At 42.0% G+C, this 16,538-nt stretch overlaps 2 protein-coding genes across 4 annotated transcripts in view; both read left to right on the forward strand.

Annotated features, from left to right (window-relative positions):
• LOC139444032 (alpha-mannosidase 2x-like) overlaps positions 1-16,538 on the forward strand; it is an 82,168-nt gene that overhangs the window by 53,755 nt on the left and 11,875 nt on the right. The gene's annotated exons all lie outside the window — the stretch shown is intronic.
• On the forward strand, positions 14,692-16,470 carry LOC139442475 (uncharacterized). Its single transcript, XM_071223283.1, has one exon. The coding sequence runs from the start codon at positions 14,692-14,694 to the stop codon at positions 16,468-16,470; it is 1,779 nt and encodes a 592-aa protein (XP_071079384.1).

Genomic DNA, 16,538 nt, shown 5'->3' on the forward strand with positions numbered 1-16,538 from the left:
CGTCCTTTTAAACATAACACTTGAAAATTAAAGTATGTTCTTTGTAAAAAGATATGATCCAGAGGATTTTTACCACTCAGACATCAAAAGGAAAAATCACTTAACGACTACTCACCAACTACACAATTCAATAGATATACCCTAAAACAGTGGAGTAATGATAGTCTTTATGGACGACCACAACAAGAGATTTGCTTAACTCCCTTCCCGGCTACAGGAACATGGCTATCAAGACGACTCTATAAACCCATTAGTTTATTGCTGAGCCTAGGGCCGTACTTAGATATTGACGGAGTGCTTTTAACTCCCATGGTCACAGTTGGTGAGGGGAGTGTGGCGGCTATGCTGTCTTGTACCTCCGGGAATTTGCGTAATGGCAATAATGGTTGTTGTCCTTCGTTATCTCATTTTCCAAGTAACACTGGCTTGTTATAGGTTCTTCAAAATGAATAGAAGTAATGACATTTTAACGTGCGCTGGCGTGAGGTTTCTGGAATTCAGCTTTCTGCAGATGAACAGTCATTGACATACTGGATTTCCAAAGTTCTGTCTTGATTCAATCGCCTAGCACGTTAGCAGGGTTTTTATATTTTTTGTACACTGCTGACATTGATATATTATAAAATCAAATCCATTACACCGTTTCCTCGAACATTTCATATTCAGTGATCTCTTTGGAAGATTTCTTTATTGAACTGTCATCAGCAGAGTAAATGGATCTATCTCATTTGTGGGCAACCCGTGAAGATCCTTGTTAGAATAGGTCTTCGGAAATCCATGCTTGCTGGAAAAGGCAACTAACGGGGTCAGGTGGTTGATGCATGTCATCTTATCCCAATTTCAGGGATAGATACTCATGATGTCAATCACTGGATTGTCTGATCCAGACTCGAATATTTACAGACCACCACCATAATGCTGGAATATTGCTGAGTGTGGCGTTAAACAACAAACAAAGAAACACAAGAAAAGCATTTGTGTGCTCTGTAGAACCTATGGTCTATATGCAATTCACTGTACAGAGTTGTATCTCACAGAAGAACCAGGGTGGCCCAGTGGTCTAGGTTGCATCCCGCTTGAGCATGCCAGGAACCTATGATCTTGAGTTTGAATCCCAGATTCGACCAGATGAAGATCCTGGTTTATTGCCTGAGTTCGTGAAATAAACGTGGTTAAGGCGTAGAACCTGCACCACTTTGACACACTATGATGGAGGGGGCACAGGTGGCCCAGTCTTCTAAGGCGCAGTGATTCGCTGTGCAGAGTTGTGTCCCTCGGGCACGCCAGAAACCTATGATTGTGGGTTCGAATCCCGGTTCGCCCCGATTATGTTTCTAGGTTTGTCAGCACCATACCCGTGCTCGTGGGTTTCACCGAAGTGGTAAACGTCTGAGACCTGCATCACTTCAGGCTTTCCTCCCACATTAAGCTGACACGCCACGATATAACTGTAATACTGTTAAAAGCTGCGGTTAAACCCAACTCACTCACTATGATGGAACTGAAATAATGTTCACTCACTCACTCTTGTGAGATCAGTATAAATAGAATGTCTTTGGTGACCATTTGCAAATTATGTTTCTAGGTGAGTCAGCACCATATCCGTGCTCTTGGGTTTCACCAAAGTGGTAAACGTCTGAGACCTGCATCACTCCGGGGTGTCCCCCTACATGAAGCTGACTCACCATGATATAACTGGAATACTGCTCAGAGCAGCATTAAACCCAACTCACTCACTCACTCACTCACTCCTCTCACATGAAACTGACATGCTGTCATATTAATGGAAACAACTCAAAGCGGCTTTGAACTCAACTCACTCACTCACTCACTGTGTCAGCTTACATATTGCCTCCAAACTGCGATCCTGTTCCTTATGGAAAAATTCTGTGATACTTTTGATCTCCCTACCTTTAAAACAGTCCACTTTCTGTTAACATACAAACTAGATTAACACAAAAGAAGAAAAAACCCAGCGTTGATTCAATTACTGTTTATGTTTTAAAACCATATGCTCAAGTTTATGCACAAATATTTTTTTCTTTTTCATCAATGGTGTTTCAGTGTGAACTTTTCTTTCAATTAAATGGTCGCACTTTTTCCTGTCATTCTCAATGTGTTACATTCTCTTCACAGTTCTTTTTTAATGTATCGCTGTACATCACACTTAAGTTGAGTCCCTCAATTTCCTCGCTGACAAATGGATACACTGATTTAATGTATTTCTACATGCAGGAACTCTACTTCGTGTTTATTTTTCTATTTTCCAAAACAAAAAAAGGGACAAGCCAGAAAAAACAGGCTATGTTTTCATTACGGGGGTAAGGCTTCATGTTTAGACCTAAAAGAGCTTGTAACGGCCTGCATGCTCCCCTCAAAGCACAAACCTCATTTACAGCTTCAGCAAAACTGTTATACATTTGGCTCGAGTTTCCGACTCTTTTCTGGCTCAGTGCATTTCCAACTGCCATATGTTTGAAGACAGTCGGGGCTCCTGTAACATATGTCTTCAGATTTTAGACTCCTTCCTTCGCAACTCATTTCATTTGGGGGTGATTAGCCAAAGTTGTATTTTGGCGCAATTCTCAAATGGATTTCACCCACTTAGGAGTTTGTTTAGGAATAAGAGAAGGTGACTGGGAGATATCATTCACAGATTGTATAGTTTGATAAACTACTCACAGATTAAGGACAACTTGATTCTTTCATGCCTGACAGATTAACTATGGTAATATGAAAGAAAAGAGTGGTCCCTAACTTCTTTTGAGTAGTATAGTGTATCTTTTTTCAAACATCCAAGCCAAATGTCTGTATCTAAAACTTTCAAGCCTTGGAAATGGCAAATGTTAGAAAAAGTCAGATTGGCACTTTCATAAAAATGATAATGAATTCCTATCGCAGCCTTTACTGTAAGTTTACCAGTTTAAGTGGGCTATAAAGGATCCTTATCATATCTTGTCCTTTTAGAATATTCACGCTGTTCTAATATGTACAAAACCCTATTCAGATTCTTTGACATTTTACAATTTCAATACATTTTTGATGAGTTAAAAAGAATAGGTAAAAATCAAGACAAGAAGATACACAAGGAATGTAAATGTTTTGAGTTCATCAGATAGACATGACTTCCAGCATCAACAGATGAGTTTTTTTCCAGTATACAGGGACGATTTGATTGTTTATGGTAAATACATGGCACTGTATCATGGATGAGAGTCAGACAAACACATTGAGTGTATAGAAATATTTTCATCTTTGGTACTTGTTCGAGACCACCGTATTAAATGCCAGGATGGGATAGCACCCTGCCAGAATGGGATAGCACACTGCAAGGATGGGATGGCACACTGCCTGGATGGGATAGCACCCTGCCTGGATGGGATAGCACCCTGCCAGAATGGGATAGCACACTGCCAGGATGGGATAGCACCCTGCCAGAATGGGATAGCACACTGCCAGGATGGGATAGCACCCTGCCAGAATGGGATAGCACACTGCCAGGATGGGATAGCACCCTGCCAGGATGGGATAGCACCCTGCCAGAATGGGATAGCACACTGCCAGAATGGGATAGCACACTGCCAGGATGGGATAGCACCCTGCCAGAATGGGATAGCACACTGCCAGAATGGGATAGCACACTGCCAGAATGGGATAGCACACTGCCAGGATGGGATAGCACACTGCCAGGATGGGATAGCACACTGCCAGGATGGGATAGCACACTGCCAGGATGGGATAGAACTCTGCCAGGATGGGATAGCACCCTGCCAGAATGGGATAGCACACTGCCAGGATGGGATAGAACCCTGCCAGGATGGGACAGCACCCTGCCAGGATGGGACAGCACCCTGCCAGAATGGGATAGCACACTGCCAGAATGGGATAGCACACTGCCAGGATGGGACAGCACCCTGCCAGGATGGGACAGCACCCTGCCAGAATGGGATAGCACACTGCCAGAATGGGATAGCACACTGTTTGGCCAAAGATGTGTATACAGTAAACTATGGTTATAACAAGCTTAAAGGGACTGCTAATTTTAGTTCGTTATAACCGTAGTTCGTTATAAGCATATATACAGCATAACTACAGCAATAGTCGGGACCAAAAAAGTAAGTTTGTTATATCCGTCAGTTTGTATAAGCGTGTTCATTATAATCGTAGTTTACTGTACATCTTTGGTTTGACCTACAAGGAAAGTGATGATCCGATTGGAAATAGGGACTGCACATGATACCAAAGTCACGACGTTACTTTGCACAGTTGACATGTGAGGTGTCGAAAGAAAGGGGGATGCACACCCCTGCTAACAAAATGTAATAATTAATTTATTGTGATCTCAAAGTGAAAAGGGTAATGAGATAAGTGTATCGTGTACGGAGACATGCTAGGTATATCTCTGCCTGTGGCGCTGGACACCATTCCATGAAGCGATCTTAGCGCTACGACTATCGTAAGCCAGTGTTAAAGTATGGGAGTTATGATCACCTTAGTGCTATGATGGCTTTGAGGAACGGGGCCCTGGACTGGTGTCTGTGGAGTAGGAAGTAGGTGCCCCGCTCATCAACGCTGGATCATTTACAGAGGGGAGGGTCATGCTTCATGAAGCACACAGTCCCAAGTGCGACTAATAAAATAGGCCCTGGTAATTAGCTTCAGTTGTAAATTGCTGGAGAGAGTGGGGAGGTATACAAGTAAAGTATAGGGCTGCCAGTTCCGTTGTACATTGGAGAGAGATTCTGGTTTCCTATTCCTATAGACATACAAGTCAGTAGGATTTCCGTGAAGTGTGATGTGGAACTGTACATGGTAATACTCTGGGAGGAACACCAGTATTGGGTGGTGGATGGGGGCAACACTCTGGGAGGAACACCAGTATTGGGTGGTGGATGGAGGAACACCAGTATTGGGTAGTGGATGAAGGCAACACTCCTGGAGGAACACCAGTATTGGGTAGTAGATGAGGGCAACGCTCCTGGAGGAACACCAGTATTGGGTAGTGGATGAGGGCAACACTCCTGGAGGAACACCAGTATTGGGTAGTAGATGAGGGCAACACTCCTGGAGGAACACCAGTATTGGGTAGTAGATGAGGGCAACACTCCTGGAGGAACACCAGTATTGGGTAGTAGATGAGGGCAACACTCCTGGAGGAACACCAGTATTGGGTAGTAGATGAGGGCAACGCTCCTGGAGGAACACCAGTATTGGGTAGTGGATGAGGGCAACACTCCTGGAGGAACACCAGTATTGGGTGGTGGATGGAGGAACACCAGTATTGGGTGGTGGATGGAGGAACACCAGTATTGGGTGGTGGATGAGGGCAACACCAGTATTGGGTGGTGGATGGAGGAACACCAGTATTGGGTGGTGGATGGAGGAACACCAGTATTGGGGGGTGGATGGAGGAACACCAGTATTGGGTGGTGGATGGAGGAACACCAGTATTGGGTGGTGGATGGAGGAACACCAGTATTGGGTAGTGGATGAGGGCAACACTCTGGGAGGAACACCAGTATTGGGTAGTGGATGGAGGAACACCAGTATTGGGTGGTGGATGGAGGAACACCAGTATTGGGTGGTGGATGGAGGAACACATAGTATTGGGTGGTGGATGGAGGAACACATAGTATTGGGTGGTGGATGGAGGAACACCAGTATTGGGTGGTGGATGGAGGAACACCAGTATTGGGTAGTGGATGAGGGCAACACTCTGGGAGGAAAACCAGTATTGGGTAGTGGATGGAGGAACACCAGTATTGGGTGGTGGATGGAGCAACACCAGTATTTGGTGGTGGATGGAGGAACACATAGTATTGGGTGGTGGATGGAGGAACACTTAGTATTGGGTGGTGGATGGAGGAACACCAGTATTGGGTGGTGGATGGACGAACACCAGTATTGGGTGGTGGATGGAGGAACACCAGTATAGGGTTGTGGAGGGGAGAACACTCAGGGAGGAACACCAGTATTGGGTAGTGAATGGAGGAACACCAGTATTGGGTGGTGGATGGAGGAACACCAGTATTGGGTAGGTTTATAAGAGGCACACTTATAATGTTGTACAGGTCTTCCGGAACTGGTACACTTGTTGTTGTGTTTTTTGTGAAACCTGATCTGTGTGCCTGGGACTATTAACATTACTTAGAACAGCTTCTGTCACAAGTAGGTTCACAAGCATGTGATAGTATCTACCATGCAGCATCGCATTAGCTAATCCTACCAGATCTTACGTTTCTAAATTACTGGTTACCTTCATGTCCTGGGAAGCTATACACATTCTTGTTTCCATACTATTGTCAAAGAGTCAGGTTCATACTAGACCATCACAAAATGATAATTTGTTCTTTGGATCTTTTGCCCTGAAGTGAGGACACAGACCAATATGGTCTTTGTCTGTCTGTCTGTCTGTCTGTGTAAATCCTATGGGGATGACAGGTTGTAATAGGTCCCCAATTGCATGGATTGTTGTTCATAATATCAATCACTGGCTTGTCTGGTCCAAACTAGGTTTTTACAAACATTAATTCTTTGTAACTTGTACCTGGTTATCTTACATTTGTTACAAGATGATCAATAAGTTTTGGTTTTGTCCTGTAAAAATCTGATTTTGACATGTGCCTTGACCATGTATGTTGCCATGGCTGCTAACAAGTTCCATTTTAAAAAAGGTTTTGGATGAAAAAGATTTTTCTTTCTTTTCTTCACAGCCTAACACTGACAAAGATTTATTCTTGTCATAGTGTTCAGCTTCAAGATCATTTTGGACACTCACATTGAATGTAAACTGTTCTGATTTTAAGGCCATTTTATCTGCTTGTAAAAACAAAAATGCTTCTAAGGTGATGATGTATTAATAGCCATAGATTTCTTTGAATGGTTCACTGTAAATATTATTCATGTTAATTATCGGTGATACATGAAAGTGATTTCTTCCCGAGATCCTCCTTCTAGTGTTTATACAAGATATCCCTGTTTTTTCTTGTCTGCATTATCTGAAGGCATTTGAACGAGCTAAGTGATTTCTGCATGCAAGATAAAAATGTCAAGGTGAAAAGGTTTTACACAAAACCTAAGTCAAGCGCTCTGTTGGTGTTGCTAAACCTTTGATATGGTATAAAAATAAACCCGGGCTTGTTTTGACTCTGATAATTACACATGTTTCGAACAGATTTGACAATGCACATTTCTTTTGTGATAATGGTTTGACTATGTGCACGGAAATACCTCGAAAGTGGCCAAAATAGATGTAATGTTGATCCTTGCTCAGCTTTTTACCATGTTAAGCACATAGTATCGACTCCCCACACAGTATCTGCTTGAAGATGTAGTTATTTTCTGGGAGAAATTTGATGCAATTATAGGTGTGAAGAACACATCAAGAGCTGTGTATCTCCGATAGCGAGGAAATTACATACACTTACATGGACTTTATCTTCTGGGTACTGTTGCTTGATGATTAATAACCAATGATGAAGCTGCTCATATTCCTATTCTGAAGAAGTCGAACTGTTGGAATAGCCCTGTGATAATGGTTCTGTTTTTGTTATGAAACAAATCATATTATGACAACAAAACATCATATGCTACAATTGTGTAACACTGGTGTTTTTTGCGCTGTTAAAGGGGGTCTAAAGGTTTGTGTTTCTGAGCAAAGGTGTTGACAACTTGCCTAGTCTGTCTAAGTTGAAACTCTTTGATGAGACATGGAGATATTCTGTCATGTTGGGATTCAAAACTAATCTTATTTAATTCGGTGGAGCTCAGAAGCTGTGCTAGTCTCTGTATTTACTTTGTGTGTAAACTGGCAACTCCTCATTCCTCAACTGAACGTTGAACAGCATACGAATGTTACACTTAATGCCAAGGTTGATGATGACATTGCAAGGTACTATTTTGGGGGATCCCAGACAGTATTAAGGAGAATGTTTAAGTAGGTATTCAATGTTTACAGAAATAAAACCCTGACTAATCCCACTGTAAACTTGAAGGATAAAGTCTTTCACATTCTTATACGGATTGTTAGCTCGTTTGTTGAGGGAATCATGTCAGAGGTTTGGGATGTATTACGTCTGCATTAAGGCTTCTGTTAAGTAGAGGGTTTCAGATGGGATGTGCATGTCTGTATTGTTCGCTGAAACTATATACACCTCAATTCATTGGTCCTCCGAGGTGATTCACGGTTCCCCAACAACCCATCCGGTCGAAAGAGGCGACCAAATGGTTCGGGTGGCCAGGCTTCTTGACCTGGTTGATTGTGTGTCATCATACCCCCATGGCATGGATCGTTGCTCACAATATCAATATTGGCTGAAATATTGCTAAGTGTGGCGTTAAAGAACAATCAAACAAAAAAACCATTTGATGGTGCTCATGTGCTTGTTGTTTCACGCTGGAGTCAGCTTTTATTTTAGTTATATCATTGTGGCCTGTAAATAATCATGTCTAGCCAGACAAACCAGTGGTTGATATTGTGAGCAATGTCCTGTGCCGTTGGGGTGCTGTGAAACAGTCAGCACACATTTGTGGCTTTTTACTCATGGTATTAGTCAAGGTTTCTTCTGTGAATAGGGGATGGTTGGGTAGCCCACTGGTTAAAGCATTCACTCATCATGGTAAAGGCCCGGGTTCAATTCCCGACACGGGTACAATGTGTGAAGCCCATTTCTGGTGTCACCAGCTGGAATATTGCTAAAAGCGACATAAAACCATACTCACTCACTCTTCTGTGAACAACTGGTTTTTCCTTCCAAAACTGGCTTCCAAAGACGATTGGGTGAGATCTATGAAAATGCATCACTGCTTTGCAGACCGTTGTGGTGTCATCGGTTACCATGACGTCACAATCAAATGACATCACTAATCTCTCTGTCACTGAAGCTTGTTAGCTGTACTTTTTACACTAAAGATGCTGGATATTTCTCTTCACAAATAAAAAAGAATGTTTTGGAAATATAAATAGAATCTGCCCCACAAAAGTCTTTTAATATAAAATATATCAACATTTGTCAATAAAAGTTTAAGACTCCTTTGCAAACCTCAGAGTTTTAAACTTTTATCGACCGTGTTGATACATTTTATAACATAAGTCACTCAACTGAAATTCTCCATATGTGGCGGTTTCCATCCAAATGAATTCAGTCAACTATTGATTCACATATCCAGTATCTTTATTCCCTATTTAAATCATGCATACCTGTCAACTGATTTGGGGGTTAAGTGTTTTCAAGTACTGGGAACTGATATTCAATGTTGATTTGTGGAAACTTGTTGATCACAAACTGTATCACTAGGACAATCAATGGATTCTACTTATATACTTTGGTATGTAATTCTGTTCTGATATAAAGGGGTGTTTTTTTTATAAATAGGGTGTTAGTATGTTACTGTAGCAAATTAGTAGCAGCTTCTCCATGAAGATCCAGTAATCCTATCCCAATTTCGTAGATCAATGCTCGTGATCGATGCAACATGATGATGATGATGATGATGATGATGATGATGATGATGATGATGAACCTGGTAATACAATATATGAATCCTGATTATAAACACTGCATAAGTTCTGAAAAGAGCTAGATGACATTTACTAAAAGTTGACAAATTCACTGTAAATTATTGATGATGATGATGATGATGATGATGAACCTGGTAATACAATATATGAATCCTGATTATACTCACTGCATAAGTTATGAAAAGAGCTAGATGACATTTACTAAAAGTTGACAAATTCACTGTAAATTATTGATGATGATGATGATGATGATGATGATGATGATGATGAACTTGGTAATACAATATATGAATCCTGATTATACTCACTGCATATGTTATGAAAAGAGCTAGATGACATTTACTAAAAGTTGACAAATTCACTGTAAATTATTGATGATGATGATGATGATGATGATGATGATGATGATGATGATGAACTTGGTAATACAATATATGAATCCTGATTATACTCACTGCATAAGTTATGAAAAGAGCTAGATGACATTTACTAAAAGTTGACAAATTCACTGTAAATTATTGATGATGATGATGATGATGATGATGATGATGATCATCATCATCATCATCATCATCATCATCAATAATTTACAGTGAATCATCATCATCATCATCATCAATAATTTACAGTGAATTTGTCAACTTTTAGTAAATGTCATCTAGCTCTTTTCATAACTTATGCAGTGAGTATAATCAGGATTCATATATTGTATTACCAGGTTTCAGAGGCACTTTAGAAAGATGATGTATAGCAAGGATGCACTAGATGGCAAGGGCACAGGAGCACCGGTAATTTTAGTGTGATAACAAGGTCTGATTCATATGCAAAGTCTTGTCAACCTTTGATACAAACCATTGACTTTGGGAACTTATTTAAAATGTCTAAATATTATATTTACTTATATTCATTGTGTACACATTATTGTCCTTGTGTAATACCAAGAGCATGACTAGTATTGTTTGTTATATCAAGGTTTGACTGTAAAATCTTTAGGTTAGAATGTTTGTTATATCAAGGTTTGACTGTAAAATCTTTGGGTTGGAATGTTTGTTATATCAAGTTTGACTGTAAAATCTTTAGGTTAGAATGTTTGTTATATCAAGGTTTGACTGTAATCTTTGGGTTGGAATGTTTGTTATATAAAGTTTGACAGTAAAATCTTTGGGTTGGAATGTTTGTTATATCAAGTTTGACTGTAAAATCTTTGGGTTGGAATGTTTGTTATATCAAGGTTTGACTGAAAATCTTTGGGTTGGAATGTTTGTTATATCAAGGTTTGACTGTAAAATCTTTGGGTTGGAATGTTTGTTATATCAAGGTTTGACTGTAAAATCTTTGGGTTGGAATGTTTGTTATATCAAGGTTTGACTGTAAAATCTTTAGGTTAGAATGTTTGTTATATCAAGGTTTGACTGTAAAATCTTTGGGTTGGAATGTTTGTTATATCAAGGTGTGACTGTAAAATCTTTGGGTTGGAATGTTTGTTGTATCAAGCATAGTCGTCTAAGGCGCGACAGTTCGTTGAGTAGCGTCCCTAAGGCACACCAGGAATCTTTGATTGTGGGTTCAAATCCCAGTTCACCCCGATTATGTTTCTAAGTTTGTCAGGACCATACCCGTGCTCATGGGTTTCACCCAAGTGGTTAACGTCTTGAGAACTGTGTCACTTCTGGCTTTAAACAAGAAGTAGTGTTCAAAGCGACATTAAGCCCAACTAACTCACTCACTCATTTCTAACTGTGCATATTTTAAAATTTGGTGTTAATTTATCATTACCGTATTTTCTTGAGTATAGTATGCACCTTTTTTCCAAAAAAAAGGTGTGTTGGAGGGGGTGCGTATTATACACAAATTAATGAGTTTTGATGTTTTTCCCCCATGGAAAGACATTACCGTGAGTGCGTAACACCGGAAATACTATGTCAACAAATCCATACTGAAGTACGCAAATTAATCATGTTATTACACTGACTGGCTATAAAAAGTGTTCTTTGTATATCTGGACTTATGTTTGTAACTTATTTCATTGATTTTATTCAAAATTCCTTTTAATATTGTTTTAATTAATTTCGGCGAAATCGTGTGAGAAACGATCGGAAGATCGCACAACTCACCGTTATTAACAGCAACCACAGTAAGATTACCGCTATTGACTCCTTGAAACAAATTTTAGTTGACAGAGAATGGATACATATATCATAAATGCCATACTATGACTCGTTTTACTTGTGTACTTGTTTTATTCTTTTAATGACCAATGTGTCTCACAAGGGTAGAAATCAAAATTTGTGAAAAACCAAAACTAACCTCTATAATTCATTGCTTAGATATGTCATGCATGGGTCCAACAGGCTACCTTCACTGCTCCGTCTAATTTTGTGAACATCATTTGTACCTATGCTGAAATGCCACAGAACATTGATTCTCCTGCAGATTTATGGATAAAGCATATTTTGGGCTCCCATTTCCAGTGTTAAATGCATTATTTAAACCCTTCTGAAAGGAGATTAACATGCTGGCAAAGATTAATGGATTGTCACAGTTTGTGTCTTGGTGTTTTATGGGAATGATTTAGCTCTTGATAAAGAGATTCACTCTTGTTTCTTGTTAGATGTATGTGTAAACTGTAGTTGGTGTGAAAGAGGTTTGATCTGACATGCTGGCTTCCAAATTTGAGGCCAGCTTTTCCTTTGCCTGCCATTTGCATATTTATGTCACTGACATTCACGGTTATACATTGTGTATGAATTTCAAGGAACACAATCTTTTGAAACAATGAAATAATTATCAAATAAACATACTGTATTTCCCATATTAAATGCTCTGCTCCAAAAAGTCCCTACTCACAAACATCTAGGCCAATCTTAACCAAGTAATCTTCATAATCATCCTCTAATATGAATATGGTATATGACATGTATTTCTGTCTATTTACAGAAAAGTCTGTGCATATTTTATTATTTAAAAAGAAATTACAGCATTCTACATCTGTTTGATGATGAACTGTTATTCGCAAAGAATATTTATTTATATACAACTCAAAAGAAGCTAAAAAACACACAATATTTTTCCTATGACTGTTAGTTAATCTGCCATGGCATACAGAAGTATATGGGTTTTGTTCTATCAACATGAAGTAAGATTTAGTTAATCTGCCATGGCATACAGAAGTATATGGGTTTTGTTCTATCAACATGAACTGAGATTTAGTTAATCTGCCATGGCATACAGAAGTATATGGGTTTTGTTCTATCAACATGAACTGAGATTTAGTTAATCTGCCATGGCATACAGAAGTATATGGGTTTTGTTCTATCAACATGAACTGAGATTTAGTTAATCTGCCATGGCATAGAGAAGTATATGGGTTTTGTTCTATCAACATGAACTGAGATTTAGTTAATCTGCCATGGCATAGAGAAGTATATGGGTTTTGTTCTATCAACATGAACTGAGATTTAGTTAATCTGCCATGGCATACAGAAGTATATGGGTTTTGTTCTATCAACATGAACTGAGATTTAGTCATCTGTCGCCGAGAACTAAAGGAGAAATTACATTGAGCGCAGATGTGAAATTTTGGAAGGGACGAAATAGGTTAAGGCCCCTTTTGGGCTCACTCAAAATGTCCACTTTTAAGGTTGTGGAAAACTTTGAAATATTAGTTTGAAATTATTTAGCCGTGTTCAAATGGCTGAAATGAGTGGTAAAGGCAGATTTTTCAAACTTGAAGGGAAAATCTAAGAATGTCTGTGACCAAAGATGGATTGTTTTACATGCTGGTTCTATCTTCATAAATAAGATTTGGTTAAAGGCTTGTTAATGTTCAAATATTAGAAATATGCTTTCTGAAAAACTTAAAATCTTTATGACATACAGTTTCACCATACCTTTAATTTGATAGTCTTGTAAATCCTAAACATGCAAGTGTTGAAATGAACATAGGCTAATTTTCATTGATATGATCTACTGATTTTTCATAATGATTTGTAAAGACTGTCCTCATTTATTAACTAATTATATACCGAGGACCAAACAGGACCCTTTGTCAGCCACAGGACTGATTAGAAAAATATCTGTTTATCTTTCATTTACAATATTTGGTCATAAAAGCCATTTTACACATGTGTGATGTTATCCAAGCTAGCATTGGCAGCTGTTGTGAATAATAAAGTATTAAAACAGGTCCTTACATGGAAGTCAGAATTTCACAGGTTTGTTGTAATCACAGGAGGAGAAGTTGATAGATTTGGTAGTTGGTAATTTGACTTGGGATTCTAGAGAAGGTGATAGATTTGGTGGTACAGTAATATTGAGATGACTTGGGATTCTAGAGAAGGTGATAGATTTGGTGGTACAGTAATATTGAGATGACTTGGGATTCTAGAGAAGGCGATAGATTTGGTGGTACGGTAATATTGAGATGACTTGGGATTCTAGAGAAGGCGATAGATTTGGTGGTACGGTAATATTGAGATGACTTGGGATTCTAGAGAAGGCGATAGATTTGGTGGTACGGTAATATTGAAATGACTTGGAATTCTAGAGAAGGCGATAGATTTGGTGGTACGGTAATATTGAGATGACTTGGAATTCTAGAGAAGGAGATAGATTTGGTTGTACGGTAATATTGATAAAATCAGAATTCTAGAGAAGGCAGCTTTTAAGTTGCATGACTTTTATAAACTGTTCTGTTTGGTGACTTGAGAATGGCATTTATCTGTTTTTGTCTGTTGTCATCAGAGCCACAGATTATGTTTGCTGCAGCTCAGTTTAGTTTAATTCACTATTCGAAATTTAACGAGTAGCAAAGCATGCCATAATTTCAACAAGCAAAAGTGAAAAGAAACACTTTTTGAAGCAAGTTGAATAAGTGATTATTGTATAAGTAGTGACTCTACAAAAAGAAATCTGTACAACAAAATGAAATTTATGCTCACTGCAATAAATAGTTTAGCTGATCAGGTTACAATAGGTTAAACCACGAGACAAGCTCAGCTACCACTGCACACATAGCCATATATATATATAGATGCAGATGTAGATATAGATAGATATAGATATATAATGTATACCATTTGAACAGCAATATTTATCTGAATATCTTTTATATTGTATTTTCCCCCTCTTTCACATTTCCCCATTTTTCACAAAATAATCTGTAAATAGAAATGTCATATGTTCACGGCCTCACCCAAATCCACCCTGCCTCACCCCAACCCACCCTGCCTCTCCCCTACACACCCTTCCCCAACCCACCCTGCCTCACCCCAACCCACCCTGCCCCATCCTGCCTCTCCCCTACACACCCCAACCCACCCTGCCCCATCATGCCACACCCCAACCCACCCTGCCCCACCATGCCTCACCCCTACCAACCCTGCCCCACCATGCCTCACCCCAACCCACCATGGCTCACCATGCCTCACCCCAACCAACCCTGCCCCATCATGCCCCACCCCAACCCACCCTGCCCAATCATGCCTCACCCCAACCCACCCTGCCCCATCATGCCTCACCCCTACACACCCTGCCCCACCATGCCTCACCCCTACACACCCTGCCCCACCATGCCTCACCCCTACCAACCCTACCCCACCATGCCTCACCCCTACACACCCTGCCCCATCCTGCCTCACCCCAACCCACCCTGCCCAACCATGCCTCACCCCAACCCACCCTGCCCCACCATGCCTCACCCCAACCCACCCTGCCCCATCATACCTCACCCCAACCCACCCTGCCCAATCATGCCTCACCCCAACCCACCCTGCCCAATCATGCCTCACCCCAACCAACCCTGCCTTACCATGCCTCACCCCTACCAACCCTGCCCAACCATGCCTCACCCCAACCCACCCTGCCCCACCATGCCTCACCCCAACCCACCCTGCCCCATCATACCTCACCCCAACCCACCCTGCCCAATCATGCCTCACCCCAACCCACCCTGCCCAATCATGCCTCACCCCAACCCACCCTGCCTTACCATGCCTCACCCCTACCCACCCTGCCCCACCATGCCTCACCCCTACACACCCTGCCCCACCATGCCTCACCCCAACCCAACCTGCCTCACCCCAACCCACCCTGCCCCATTATGCCTCACCCCAACCCACCCTGCCCCACCATGCCTCACCCCAACCCACCATGCCCCACCATGCCTCACCCCAACCCACCCTGCCCCACCATGCCTCACCCCAACCCACCATGCCCCATCATGCCTCACCCCAACCCACCCTGCCCCACCATGCCTCACCCCAACCCACCCTGCCCATCCTGCCTCACCCCAACCCACCCTGCCCCACCATGCCTCACCCCAACCCACCCTGCCCCACCATGCCTCACCCCAACCCACCCTGCCCCACCATGCCTCACCCCAACCCACCCTGCCCCAACATGCCTCACCCCAACCCACCATGCCTCACCCCAACCCACCCTGCCCCACCATGCCTCACCCCAACCCACCATGCCCCACCATGCCTCACCCCAACCCACCCTGCCCCACCATGCCTCACCCCAACCCACCATGCCCCATCATGCCTCACCCCAACCCACCCTGCCCCACCATGCCTCACCCCAACCCACCCTGCCCATCCTGCCTCACCCCAACCCACCCTGCCCCACCATGCCTCACCCCAACCCACCCTGCCCCACCATGCCTCACCCCAACCCACCCTGCCCCACCATGCCTCACCCCAACCCACCCTGCCCCAACATGCCTCACCCCAACCCACCATGCCTCACCCCAACCCACCCTGCCCAATCATGCCTCACCCCAACCCACTCTGCCCCACCATGCCTCACCCCAACCCACCCTGCCCCACCCAACCCACCCTGCCCCACCATGCCCCACCATGCCTCACCCCAACACACCCTGCCCCACCATGCCTCACCCCAACCCACCCTGCCCCACCATGCCTCACCCCACTCAACTCCACCCACCTTGAATCAATGACAGGTTGTGTTTGTGTGTTTATGTACTGTTTTCTGTAAGCCTAATGACTGTACTTCTGTT

Source organism: Haliotis cracherodii, unplaced genomic scaffold, assembly GCF_022045235.1.
Source record: "Haliotis cracherodii isolate W230 unplaced genomic scaffold, xgHalCrac1.p SCAF_5, whole genome shotgun sequence".
NCBI classification, from domain to species: Eukaryota; Metazoa; Mollusca; class Gastropoda; order Lepetellida; family Haliotidae; genus Haliotis; species Haliotis cracherodii.